Source organism: Protomyctophum bolini (genome assembly GCF_963924005.1).
Source record: "Protomyctophum bolini genome assembly, chromosome: 13".
Lineage (NCBI taxonomy): Eukaryota > Metazoa > Chordata > Actinopteri > Myctophiformes > Myctophidae > Protomyctophum > Protomyctophum bolini.
Genome location: NC_137874.1, coordinates 43,213,135 through 43,226,876, shown reverse-complemented (window position 1 = coordinate 43,226,876; position 13,742 = coordinate 43,213,135). Strand labels below are relative to the sequence as shown.

At 42.8% G+C, this 13,742-nt stretch overlaps 1 protein-coding gene across 1 annotated transcript in view; it reads right to left on the bottom strand.

Annotated features, from left to right (window-relative positions):
* Positions 1–11,154: 11,154 nt before the first annotated feature.
* The window catches only part of amot (angiomotin), a 38,450-nt gene continuing 35,862 nt past the window's right edge, over positions 11,155–13,742 (bottom strand). The window contains 1 exon segment of the mRNA XM_080780213.1: positions 11,155–13,542. Within this exon segment, the coding sequence (XP_080636339.1) occupies positions 13,424–13,542 (119 nt within the window). The 3' untranslated portion in view covers positions 11,155–13,423.

Below are 13,742 nucleotides of genomic sequence, written 5' to 3'. Positions count from 1 at the left end.
AGGAAAGAAAGAACTTTAAAATATGAAGCAAAATGCGATTAAAAACTCTGAGACCAGAAAAACCAATACGTTTATTAAAGCAAAGAATAGAAGAGGAGATGAAAGGTCGGGTAGAAACCGTGCACGTCCAAAACAGTTACTGGACACAAAAATAACCTGTGATAAGATTATATTTATTATTAATATAATAATCTGTGTTCCAATGTTTAGTCACAAGCTCTTGTTTATACTTAAATGGTTCGATACATACAAAAATAAGTTATATTCAATAATGGATGATCTTTGCATCCCGAGCTTGTAGATGAGCCATTTGCTACTTTAGTGTGTGACACTGTAGCATGACCAAGTAAAGAAATTAATTTACAAAACTATGGAGATACAAGGTTTCTGCCCGACAGCCAAAGATAATAAACTACGCTCACTTACCTTCACTATCAGCACTAAACAAAACACACTAACGAAGGAAGAAAATCTGCCATAATTTTCTTCCCGTTAGTGTGGACAGATCTACAGCATAGAAGGCTGTAAACAGTGTTAAGCAGGCTACATGCTACCGGACATAAGTCACATACCGTCACATCACATTTGTACACAGTCCACTAGTGAAGAACTAGGGCGATAGATAGGCAAGGAGAAAGAAATAAAAAGTGTTCTTTTTTTTCCTGAGACAACCAAAATAAATAACTTTATTAAAAGCAAAGAAGAGAAAGCAGACACTAGAACAGAACATACATATGTGATGTGACGTGAAAGCTTTACCCGTAAATTATGTTAAACGATAAATAAATCACATGCCTACACAAACATCACATAGCCCATAGTGGCATGTGATGTAGAGTGGCATTATACACAAATGATGTGAAACGATACACGGTGCGAATGACAACCTACGGTAGCATGTAGCCCACTTACACAAGCAGCAGGAATCAAAAGGTTCATTACTGTACCTCCACTGCTAACAGCACCCAGCAGCGGCAACAGCATAGAGTTTGTACCTTCAATACAGACGTCGCCTTGTCAGCTTCACGTTCTGAAATGACAGGGAAAATAGGAAACATTAGTTGTCTGCCTACAGGATGACATTTTGGAAGTCATAACAGTCACTGACAGGGCTGTGTCACAAATTTTTTTACTGCATTAACAACAGTCACTGACAGGGCTACATGTGTCACCAATATTTTACTTTAATATAGTCACAAAAGTGTGATTAAAGCAGCTATAAGCAATAATGTCAATTATAATGATTTTTATTTTATTCAGACAGCCAGCAATGAGTAAAACACTCCCACAAATTATTTAGTCTCTGTGACACATCTAGGGGCCACAATCTGCAGTCAAAGAAAATGTATAAAGAAATGTACATTTTATATTCATGTGTTAATCACAATCATAAGTTGACCATTCCTTGTCATACATAACATGCAACTGTGACAAAGCCCTAGTTTCTACTACAGCCACATGCAATCCCGGTACGTACCATGGGGGGGCTTCCGTCGCTCGTTTGAAGATAGCCGGTATTAATAGAGCCGCGAAGGTTGTATGGCACAATACGTCCCGATCGTCACCGTTCGCCTCGTAATCTCAGGAAGAGCGTTCGTTGACACCGTTAGAAGTTTCAGCTCAACCGAGTAGACACTCTATTACCAATACCAGCCATCTCCTGATGACCCCATCCAAGGTCACACATGACACCAAGGTCACATGATTAACCTGTAAGACACAAAAAACAACAACATTACTCTCTTTATCCAGATTTCATACATTGTAAAATTCATATAATATTAAAGGGATGTTTCACTTTATCCTCTACTGAGGCCTTTGGAAAATAACAGATCTAAAAGCTCACAATGTGTCACATCACAATGCATTGTGAGCTTGTAGATCAGCCAAATGGCCAAAATATGGCTGTAGTGGTAAATGAACAATGTAGGCTAGTACGTTTAGTAATAATACAAATCTACAAAGTAACTAGTAGTTAAACGTTTCCAAATTGAGTATATTTTCTACACTACACTTGAGTAAAGGTATAATGATTTAATTTCCACCACTGTTGGGAACCATGGTTTGTGTGTTTGCGATTGTTCCTTCTCTAAGGCCTCGATCATCAATGCTTTTCACATGGTTTGAGCAAACATTTGTTTGATGGCTGTGTCTGTCCCCCTCCCCTCCAGCAAACAAATGTTTGGTCAAACCGTGTGACTTCCATTGGAAAAGCATTGAGGCGGCCATTAAAAACAGACGAGACAAATGTTTCACACAAACGTATGTTCTGTGCTCTGCCTGTGTTTGATGGCCACTTCAATGCTTTGCCAATGGGAGGCACGTGGTTTGACCAAACATTTGTGTTTCATGGAGGGGAGGGGGACAGAACACTACTATCAAACACAAATGTTTGGTCAAACCATGTGCCTCCCATTGGAAATGCATTGGGGCGGCCATTAAATACAGACAAGACAAATGGGTTTTTTTTGTGAGATAGAGGCCCAATGCCTCATTCACACAACACATGTTCTGTTCTCTGCATGTGTTTGATGGCCACCTCAATGCCTTTCCAATGGGAGGCACATGGTTTGACCAAACATTTGTGTTTGATGGAGGGGGGCAAAGAAACACAAGTGTTTGGACAAACCATGTGCCTCCCATTGGCAGCCTTCAAACACAGACAGTGTTGTTTGTATGAAAAAGGACAAATATTCCTGACATCGTCCATTTAGTGTCACAATAAACAGTCCTATAAATCCTCTAATGTCTATACAACAGTGTTCAATCCTCTAATGTTTATACAACAGTGTTCAAGGATAAAACCGTGTTTCTCAAACAAACGCTCCTTACCTTAGAACAAACAGCATGGCTCCCTGCAGACAGCATGCAGCCTGGCTCAGTGGCTCCCAAACCAAACTGCATGCTGGGAAACAACATGGCCGCTCCTATTTAAATCCAAAGCCACGCCCACTGGATCCGGTCACCTGTTCAACTAGTCCATTCGTCATTGGTCCGTTGGTCAGAGTGATAGGTGATTGGATCATCCACTGTTGATCATCACAGCTGTGTGCACCACACACACACACACACACACACACACACACACAGGTAGTCTATTAATAGTTGTGGAGAGGGATGTAGAGATATAAGTAATTTAATTAACATTATCCTATGGAATATGCAATGAAATGTTGGTATAGCGAAGAGGGATAAGGTAACTGATATACTTCCAGTAATAAAACAATCTAATGGCCCATAATAGCCTTATATGTAACCTGGCAAATAGGGCACAGGACACAGACATATATTGGGGTTCTTTATTTCCCCAAGAAGTTGGTGTTGGTGTATCTTATTGGTGTAAAGAATGCCACAGTTTGGCAAATATGGCATGCAAGCCTGTAACAAAAAATAAACCTAAACTAAATACGGTAGTGGCTCTATCACAAACAGTGTATGAGGAACGGCCAACTCACACACTGAGCAAACACTGGTCCCCCAAGCTTCACCCCTTTCCAAGACAGTACAAAGACACAGAAACTCAACCAAGTTGAGTTACTAGTAGTTACCAGTTCAGCTTTCACCTCTTGTTTACAATCATCAAGATCTTCTCAAAGAAACCCCACAAACACAGGTTGCTTCTTATTATTATTCAAGACGTTTTTCAGTGTAACCCTTGACCCCCAGAACATGGCACTCCTAAAGTGACAATGCCACCTGGTGGATTTACATAGAACTACAGGCATATATGCCACTGGGCTACATATAGATCAATCTGTAGCAGCTGGACAGGGCCGGCTGATCCAAGATACAATATGAGTATATGACAGACCATATTTACAGACTCAATAAAACAAATCATACTGTATGTCCGTATATCTAGTGATACATGAAAAATAACCCAAAAATTGTGAAGATGTGTCGCAAATCTTGGAATATAATTATATTCTTTCAGAGCGAACGTTTTCAACTCAAATCTTTTCAGATGGGGGTCGGCGGCCAAATACAGAAAACTCTGGGGCTCCTTGACATGAAATAGTTTGAGAACCACTTATTATAGAAACAGAAAACTCTCATGATTTAGAAGACATTTGTAGAATCGCCCTCAGGTCTAAATGGCATAAACTACCTAGAACCATAGAGGAATGCTCTCAGAAATACTTTAGAGAAAATGCTTTCAGCCATTCGGAGAATTAAGCTCCGAACCAGTTAATTAAATTCCCCAACATGTTCAATTGATTTTGCACATCAACTTCAAAGGGACAGAAATCAGCCTCGTTGGGGCATCGCGAGGAAGGCAGCGGCGTCTCTCGGCTGGTTGGCTCTGCAGACCTGATCACATTCCAACCTCCTGTATAGAACAGAATCCCTGGAACCAAAACATTGTACTCATTAAATATGGTGGCTACATCAGGCATGCAATCATTTTTTTTACCCATTTTGGGTGGGAACCCCTTTTGGTGTTTTAAACATTATGTTATAATTTACCTTTTGAAAAATAACAGATCTACATAAGCAAAAATAGCAGACCTACAAGTTCATAGCGCGCCACTCAGTGGCGCGCTATGAACTTGTAGGTCTGCTATTTTTGAAAAATCGTGAAAATGTGCCTGAAACATGTTCCTGGAACAACGTTTTCAGATGGGGGTCGGTGGCCAAACACAGATCATTTTTGGGGTCCTTGACATGAAATATTGAGCACCACTGATACAGAAACATAGGTAGGCCTATTTCAGAAAAAGAAAAAGGGTTAATACACTGTACCCCTCTACTGTACCCCTCACTGTACCCCTCTACCATCTGTACCCCTCTACTGTACCCCTCACTGTACCCCTCTACCATCTGCACTGATGACAAATGTGCTACATTATTTGCCTTAGGTTGTACTTACAGTAGCATGGTAGCAGACACTGTCTTTACAATTTAAGAATTAGCATTCTCTCTCTGGTTCCTCTTTATGTCACTTTGGTAGACATTCACCAGCACACACACACATCTCGTAGCCTCTTTGCTTATAAGTGCATATTGTTTTGTCAGTTGCAATGACTGATTGCATTGCATTTTTTGAGTGCCGTTATTCAAATGTAACAGTGAACAACAGAGGGGTTTAGGCTATAGGGTGTTGTTCACTTTACTAGAACCCCTTTCCAAAATATATATATTACTTACAGTTGTTTCACTTGAATGCAGAGAGAGAGAGAGAGAGAGAGAGAGACAGAGAGAGAGAGAGAGAGTTCCATGTAGAACAAAGTGGGTTAAAATGGCCTGGATGCCTTTACAGTATCAGGAAAACACGATATTATATTTTTCAACTATCCCTAAAATCAGTTTTTTGACACCTCGTTAAAACGGTTTAGGCTACATGCATTCTTCACTCTGCAAGCGGTCTACACTAACCTGTACGCATTTCACATCAATTGCTCGTGTTTGGGATTTATTTACTGTTTATGAAACGTGAAATGTCAAAATTCCACTACTGTGTGGAGCAGGTAATTATTATTATATATTCAACATGGGCTATAACCCATCCTTTTTTCTTTTTTTTTTTTTAATCCTCAAAAATGATGAAAAACATGGTAATTGATGTATCATTGCTGCTGTGATAACAATAGGCTCTATGAAGAAAGACCCTCTGTTGACATGTAAGTAGGGTTTCCAACTGTCCCTTGATATATTAAGGAATCTAGCTTTATGGAAGCTAAAATAATCAATCAATGACACATGAGAGTTCAAACAGCTCATACATGCAGTACACTATGATACCGGTTTTTAACCCCTTTTACATTATAGCTGGACAGTAGTTACTATAGTTCGCTTGTGGTGTAGGGGAGGGTAAATGTCTGAGAACACACATTAACATGAATCCAACACAACGCTACACATTTAGTGCTATCAGAAACAGACGCACTTCGGCATGTAGGCCTTCCTCCTCCTCGCGTTGCTCCTTGCTGCCATGCAGTGTTGGGCACAAGTTACTTTTAATATAATATTACCAGTTAACGAGTATTTTAAGTTATTATTTGACCTAAAACTGTAATATTATTACATATGACTATTAATATATTACTCTGCTGGCATTTTGTTTTAAAAGGTCAAGAGAGAGAGAGAGAGAGAGATCGCTGCTTTGTTTTATTATATAGTACATGCAGTACAATGCATCCGAACATTGTTCCAAAGATGATGAGAGATGGACTACTGTTGTAGCCTTGCAATTATTCAGTTTGGCTGATTGGTGACTCTTAGTATTCCAATACATTTAATTCAGTTCTAAAAGGAGCTGGCTAAACAGGTGGTTTCTTTTTTCGTTTTTTGCGGGTGAGGTGGGGGCAAAAGTAATATGTATTATAATAACCAATACGTAATATAATATATTACTCTTGATTCCAATTAATATAATATTCAAAGGTAATTACTCTACTGAGACATGCTCGCTTCCAAGACAGACAACATCCCAGAGCCAATAGAGCGTCGCAGTCCCTCCCCCTTTCAGAACAACGAGTGGCCCAGGAAATTAATCTCAATGCATTTTCCCCATATAGGATTTTCTTAAAGTATTTATTTAAAGACGGTTACGCCGCGGACAAAGCCAACTCGGATCGTGACAAATCACGACAATGAACACAATATTTTGGGCCGATCAAATCATTAGAAAGAAGAAAATAAAGGCAGGAGACAAAACACTATTTGTTTTGTTTTTCTTCTTATAAATGATTTGATCGGCCCAAAGAATTACAATTAATTTGGAGAATTACATCCAAAAATATGGGATGAATGACAAAATATAAATGTGAGCCTGGAAACCAGTGCATGACTGCACTCCTTTACAACTGTGTCAAAGCATTACCCACACCTTGGGCCATTCATTTTTGCTCTCAACATTTTCATAACTAAAATAGGTTTTGTTGTGCACACAGCCTATAGGCTACATTCAGCCTGACTCGAGTTTTAGGAATGGATCCCAGCCATGATCCCAAAAAATGGGTTGCAAAATCGTGGGATAAAGAGCTTTTCTTTTCCCAGATTGCGCTTTATTCACGTCTCATAACTAAAGCCTCACTGGCTGTGATTACAAAATGTATGTTTCAAATTAATTAAATAGATCGCAAGAGTTTTCACACAGACGTTTTTACTTCTGGTTCACGGCCCGGGAGTTAATGGTCTTCAAAATAAGATTTCCGTCTGAAAACCCTTGGCAGTGGCTGGACACAGACAATTCTGGAAGGTACTGTAATGAGCTAACGAGCCCACAATAATTTGGTCCCCACTTCTTTAGGGTATTTTAGTCAAGGTATTATATGCACATTATGCGAAATATAGGCAGTGGGCACTATTAATACAGTGCCCATGCAGGGAGAAATGTAGGCAGTGGGCACTATTAATACAGTGCCCATGCAGGGAGTATGGTTAGGGGCTACGTTTCTTCCTCAGGGACACTTCAAAACACAGACCGGGGGCTGTGAGAGTGGGGTGCAGGCTTTAGGGGGCTGTGAGAGTGGGGTGCAGGCTTTAGGGGGCTGTGAGAGTGGGGCGCAGGCTTTAGGGGGCTGTGAGAGTGGGGTGCAGGCTTTAGGGGGCTGTGAGAGTGGGGTGCAGGCTTTAGGGGGCTGTGAGAGTGGGGTGCAGGCTTTAGGGGGCTGTGAGAGTGGGGTGCAGGCTTTAGGGGGCTGTGAGAGTGGGGTGCAGGCTTTAGGGGGCTGTGCAGGCTTTAGGGGGCTGTGAGAGTGGGGTGCAGGCTTTAGGGGGCTGTGAGAGTGGGGTGCAGGCTTTAGGGGGCTGTGCAGGCTTTAGGGGGCTGTGAGAGTGGGGTGCAGGCTTTAGGGGGCTGTGAGAGTGGGGTGCAGGCTTTAGGGGGCTGTGAGAGTGGGGTGCAGGCTTTAGTTCCTGGAGCATCACTGCTCCAGGCCAGGGTAGCCTACTGCTTTTGTTATATTGTATTAAAGTTAGAGAACATTACCACAGTGAATCACAGCATAGTAAAAAGTGATTGCGGTCAACGAAGTTGGACCTTCCCCCCGTTCACCCCCTCTCTCCTTCCATTCATGAAATGCCGCCTCGCGAACGGTTGACTTTACTATGAGTGACGTAGGCTAGTAGCACGCAACACCACGTGACCCATATAACTGTCACCAACAAGTATTTAGGCCTGCCACATAATGCAGGCCTAAATACTCCTAAAACTTTGAACATAATGAAACAAATGTCAGTATTAAGCGTTCTCACAGTTGTATGTGTCAGTGAAGTTGTAGTACACAGCTGTAATTAAATGTCTACAAGAAGAAAGCAGTGGGCAAACACAGGTGTGTTTAGGTCTTTGACTCTAAAGTTCCAAACAGTTTGAGTGAATTTGCCAACTATAAGAATTTGATCGTTGTCAGACAGACAAAGGTATTTTGGACCCATGCTTGCTGCCTGTGCAGGCTCCATATCCATTTGTACACTCTCAGAGTTATGGTGGTCCTTGCAAACAAATGGGTTTGAGAAACCAGTGGGACTCCTAATGTGCCATATAGTGGCACGATGTATATTGTATAGTAAGTAGGCGACACTGAATGGACCGGTCCACCATCACGCAGAAATGTGACGAACCAAACAGAAGCACATGGCTACTTGTCATGCACGTATAACCAAACAGAAGCACATGGCTACTTGTCATGCACGTATAACCAAACAGAAGCACATGGCTACTTGTCATGCACGTATAACCAAACAGAAGCACATGGCTACTTGTCATGCACGTATAACCAAACAGAAGCACATGGCTACTTGTCATGCACGTATAACCAAACAGAAGCACATGGCTACTTGTCATGCACATAACCAAACAGAAGCACATGGCTACTTGTCATGCACGTATAACCAAACAGAAGCACATGGCTACTTGTCATGCACGTATAACCAAACAGAAGCACATGGCTACTTGTCATGCACATAACCAAACAGAAGCACATGGCTACTTGTCATGCACGTATAACCAAACAGAAGCACATGGCTACTTGTCATGCACGTATAACCAAACAGAAGCACATTGCTACTTGTCATGCACATAACCAAACAGAAGCACATGGCTACTTGTCATGCACGTATAACCAAACAGAAGCACATGGCTACTTGTCATGCACATAACCAAACAGAAGCACATGGCTACTTGTCATGCATGTATAACCAAACAGAAGCACATGGCTACTTGTCATGCACATAACCAAACAGAAGCACATGGCTACTTGTCATGCACATAACCAAACAGAAGCACATGGCTACTTGTCATGCACATAACCAAACAGAAGCACATGGCTACTTGTCATGCACATAACCAAACAGAAGCACATGGCTACTTGTCATGCACGTATAACCAAACAGAAGCACATGGCTACTTGTCATGCACGTATAACCAAACAGAAGCACATCATGGCTACTTAATTGTCATGCACGTATAACCAAACAGAAGCACATGGCTACTTGTCATGCACGAAGGGTCACACATGTAGAATCTTTGGTCCAATAGCGCCGCCCGCTGCCAGGGCGCCTGATGGAGGGGAAAGGAACTGGTCGGAATAACGTGTAGCGCGTGAAGGAAGCATGAGGTCAGTCCGTTGCTCTCCCCAGGGTGTGTAGAGCCCAGGATTACATTAGATAATTGACACTATAGGGTGAAAAGAGGGGTTACAAAATCGTGGGATAAAAATAGGGGGGGAAAAAATAAAAATACACCAGTTGTACACAAGACTGTTGAGTTTAATTTGTCACAGTTAAATGAAAGCGTCATGTAATAAACACTAGGACGTACATCAAATTAAATGATTGTCAACCAACCCAACACGAGACGTTATCATTATCAAACACATTCATTCATTGTGAATCTCACTTTATGTTGTAGTCTGAAACACAGATGTCAAAAAACAATTATTAATTTTCATTATATGTGCATTAATTATGAATGCATTAATGTTTGTGAATACTATTAAACATGTTTACAATCCGAGTCATTGTCAGAACTTGGTGGTGGACAGTATTTAAAATACAAATATTGTAGACTCCTGCCACCCAAATATAAAAAAAAACCCCACACACATCATGAATAAACAGATCAAAGGAGAATTTCTTACCTTTATTTGTAGTTGTTACGTCCCCACCAAAGAGGTCCAGGTGTTATTTTGTGCAAAAGCACATTATTGGCTATTTCCCCTACCATAAGCCCTCAATGCATTTAATTGGGCATTGGGTTGTTGTGCTAAAAATCATTTTTTGTTGTATTGTATCCTCTCTTCATAATGTAAATAGTGTCCCAAGCGGCACACTTTACTACTTATTTCGATGGAACTGAGCGAATTAGCACAAAAACCCAACCCCCTTTGAGGGCTTATGGTAGGGGAAATAGCCAATAATGCATGTTATACACAAAATAACACCTGGACATCTTTGGTGGGGACGTAACAACGGCTGACATAGAAACACAGCTGTTTCAGAACACTGTCAGGATGTAGAAGACATTTTTTTTAAATCTGATCTCAGGTCAAAATGGGTTAATATTTAATAATATTATTACACGGCCAATGAAGTTAGGGGACTGCTGGTGAATGAGTACTTGAGTCCACCACCGTTCAAAACCAACCGACAGGTCCAACAGACAGACAGACAGACAGACAGACAGACAGACAGACAGACAGACAGACAGACAGACAGACGGTTCAGTAACTATTTGGATAATTAAGTAACACGTTAAAACTCTTCTTCTTCATCACATGACCTCTGAACCCCATCCAGTGGGGTCCTACGGGCATGAAAACCACCGTGGGGAAAATGTCATAACGCCGCAGCAGTGCATTGTGGTCCGTGCGTATGGTGGTGACATCATCAGGCAGCAGTGCATCGTGGTCCGTGGTCGTGATGATGTCATAAAGGCAGCAGTGCATTGTGGTCCGTGGTGTGTGATGTCATAAGGCAGCAGTGCATTGTGGACAAGACATAGAAAGGTATCTGGAGGCGGGGAAAGCTTCTGGGACGCACGCAGAAAGCGTGGCGTTCGGCAGAGTGTAGAGTAGACACACTTTGATCTCGCAGGGCTATAGTTCCAAACACTGCTCCTATTGGCCGGAACTATCCCATTGAGACAAAGCGGGGTGCCTATGGGCTATAGTTCCAAACACTGCTCCTATTGGCCGGAACTATCCCATTGAGATAGAATGTTATCCATTGTTACAATGGAAGTCAACGCTATAGTGTCGCCACTCTCTTGCTACATTACTCTGTCGTTCGGCCAATCAGAGGCAATGTAAACATTGTAAACGTTTGTTTTTCTCATGCCAATCGCGCTAGGCAAGACCTATACGCCGCGGATCGTATCCGCCGGGAAATACATCTTGACGGATGTTTTCCGGAACGACACTTCGGCCGATACCGTCTCTGCCTTCCCAGGCTTTTCTCCTCTCAGCCAATCAGACGAGTGAGGCTCGGACCGACGCGTCGTGCCTCCTCCTCTCAGCCAATCAGACGAGTGAGGCTCGGACCGACGCGTCGTGCCTCCTCCTCTCAGCCAATCAGACGAGTGAGGCTCGGACCGACGCGTCGTGCCTTCCGCACTTCCGCTTGACTCGCGCTTCACCGTGTGACAAACCCGTCGCTCCGACGGAACTGCAGCGGCCAATCACGTGGCTCCAGCAATGAAACTGCAGCGGCCAATGAGGTGTCTGAGCCTTTTTTATACCTGTGCATTGTTGGTCTAGTCCAGAGACACACTTCTAAACTTCACCCCCTGATTGGCGGGAATTGTACCTCCTCTCAGCCAATCAGATGCAATGTCCAATCAGAATACCCAATGCGCTGCCGTGATCCAAACAAATAAAACGACTAAAACATAAATACAAATATCTACCGTCAAATGATTTGATGAAATGAAGGGGAAAAAAAACTAAGCAAATAACAAACAAACAGTCAAAACTACAAAATCATTAAAAAACAAATAAGTAGTGCAATAACATGCAACAGGAAGGTAGAGTCCATAGATTTGGTCCAAAGGTCCGAGGCTAAGCTAACCAGTTAAGCCTCCAGTTAGCAACACTGTACATATGAGCTGAACCCGCTGTAGCGCCCTCTGGTGTTTCATCTGTAGTGAGGAACGTCAAACAGCAGACCCGCAGACAGAGAGAGAGAGAGTTGTGTTGCGTTTTGATCTCGATGTAGTTCCAAACAGTGGAACTTCCGCATTGAGATAGAAAGAGAATTTTCCGCGTTCCATTCAGAAGACTGGTTAGGATGCCTCTCGGGCGTCTCCCTATAGGGAGGTCCTCGACGCACGTCCCACTGGGAGGAGACCCCCGGGGCAGACCAAGGACCACGTCCCACTGGGAGGAGACCCCCGGGGCAGACCAAGGACCACGTCCCACTGGGAGGAGACCCCCGGGCAGACCAAGGCGCAGTTGGAGGAAACACATCGACTCACTGGCCTTGGAACGTCTCAGGATCCCCCAGGAGGAAGTCACTAATGTTGCTCTGGAGATGGAAGTCTGGAGCTCTCTGGTGGAGCTGTTGCCCCCGCGACCCGACTACGGATAAGCGGTTGAAGATGGATGGATTCATACAATGGGAGTCTATGCCAGTGACGCCACTCTCTCTCTTTCTCTCTCTCGCTCGCGCTCTCCCTACCGGTCTGGGTTTTAGATTTTAGATAAAACATAAGAAGTGAAACATAGAACTAAAATAGAACTGAAATGTAAGATCTGAACATCTCAGCCTTATGCAGCCTGCCATGGTTTTGTTTTAAAGGGTTCGTGACATAAAAAAATAAGTTTTTGTCATTTTTATTTTTTTTTGTTTTCTGAGCTCAATCACACCCAAAAAAAACATGAACTTTTAACATTCAGTAGAATTTCTGTGGTCTGGCGGTTTTCTCTGCTCTGATTGAACTGTGGACTGTGAGGTCAGAGTCCACAAATCCCATATCATGACGTAATGATTTGCCAGCAGATGACGTCACTGTTGAGGCCTGTTTGCCTGTGTTCATTGCAGCTCAAAAGGCTTCAGAACACACAGAGAAAACCCCCAGACCACAGAACATCCACTGAATGCTCAAAGTTCAGGTTGTTGTGTTTGGGTGTAATACTGAGGTCATGAAACCTTAAAAGAAAAGAAAAGAAAAAAATAATGTCATGAAAACTTTAATCTTGAACTGAAAAACAAAACTACAAAACTTTCGTGTTGTGACCATTTTTTGGCCAATAGGAATGCAGATTGTAGATTTCGACCAGTCAGGAATGCAGATTGTAGGTTTTGACATGGAAGAAGTTTTGGGGAGGAGCTATAAACATCTGTGGCTTGAAATGTCATTGGTGCTTCCAAACTGCCACTCACAGCTAGCGGCTAGCTAGGAGCTAACGGGAAATACAATCCTTCACCTGTGTGTGTGTGGTCTTCAGGATGACCTTCACCTGACCTCAAGGTCACAGAGAGGTCAGATGAGGATCTCCACCATGTCATTGTCCACTTCCTGTTGGGTGGGCGGAGCCTGTTGGGGGTGGGACTGAACGGGAGCCCGCCTCTCCAGAGTACTGCTGTGGAACCCTGGGATGTCTAGAAACACACGCACACGCACACGCACGCACGCACACGCACACACACACACACACACACACACACACACACACGAACACACACGAACTAGGTAAACATCACTAGTTAACAGCACAACATTTCAGTCAACACAATCTGTGGTCAACAGCAGGGGGTGGGGCAACTTTGACGATGGAGAGGGCCACTATATATCCCCACAC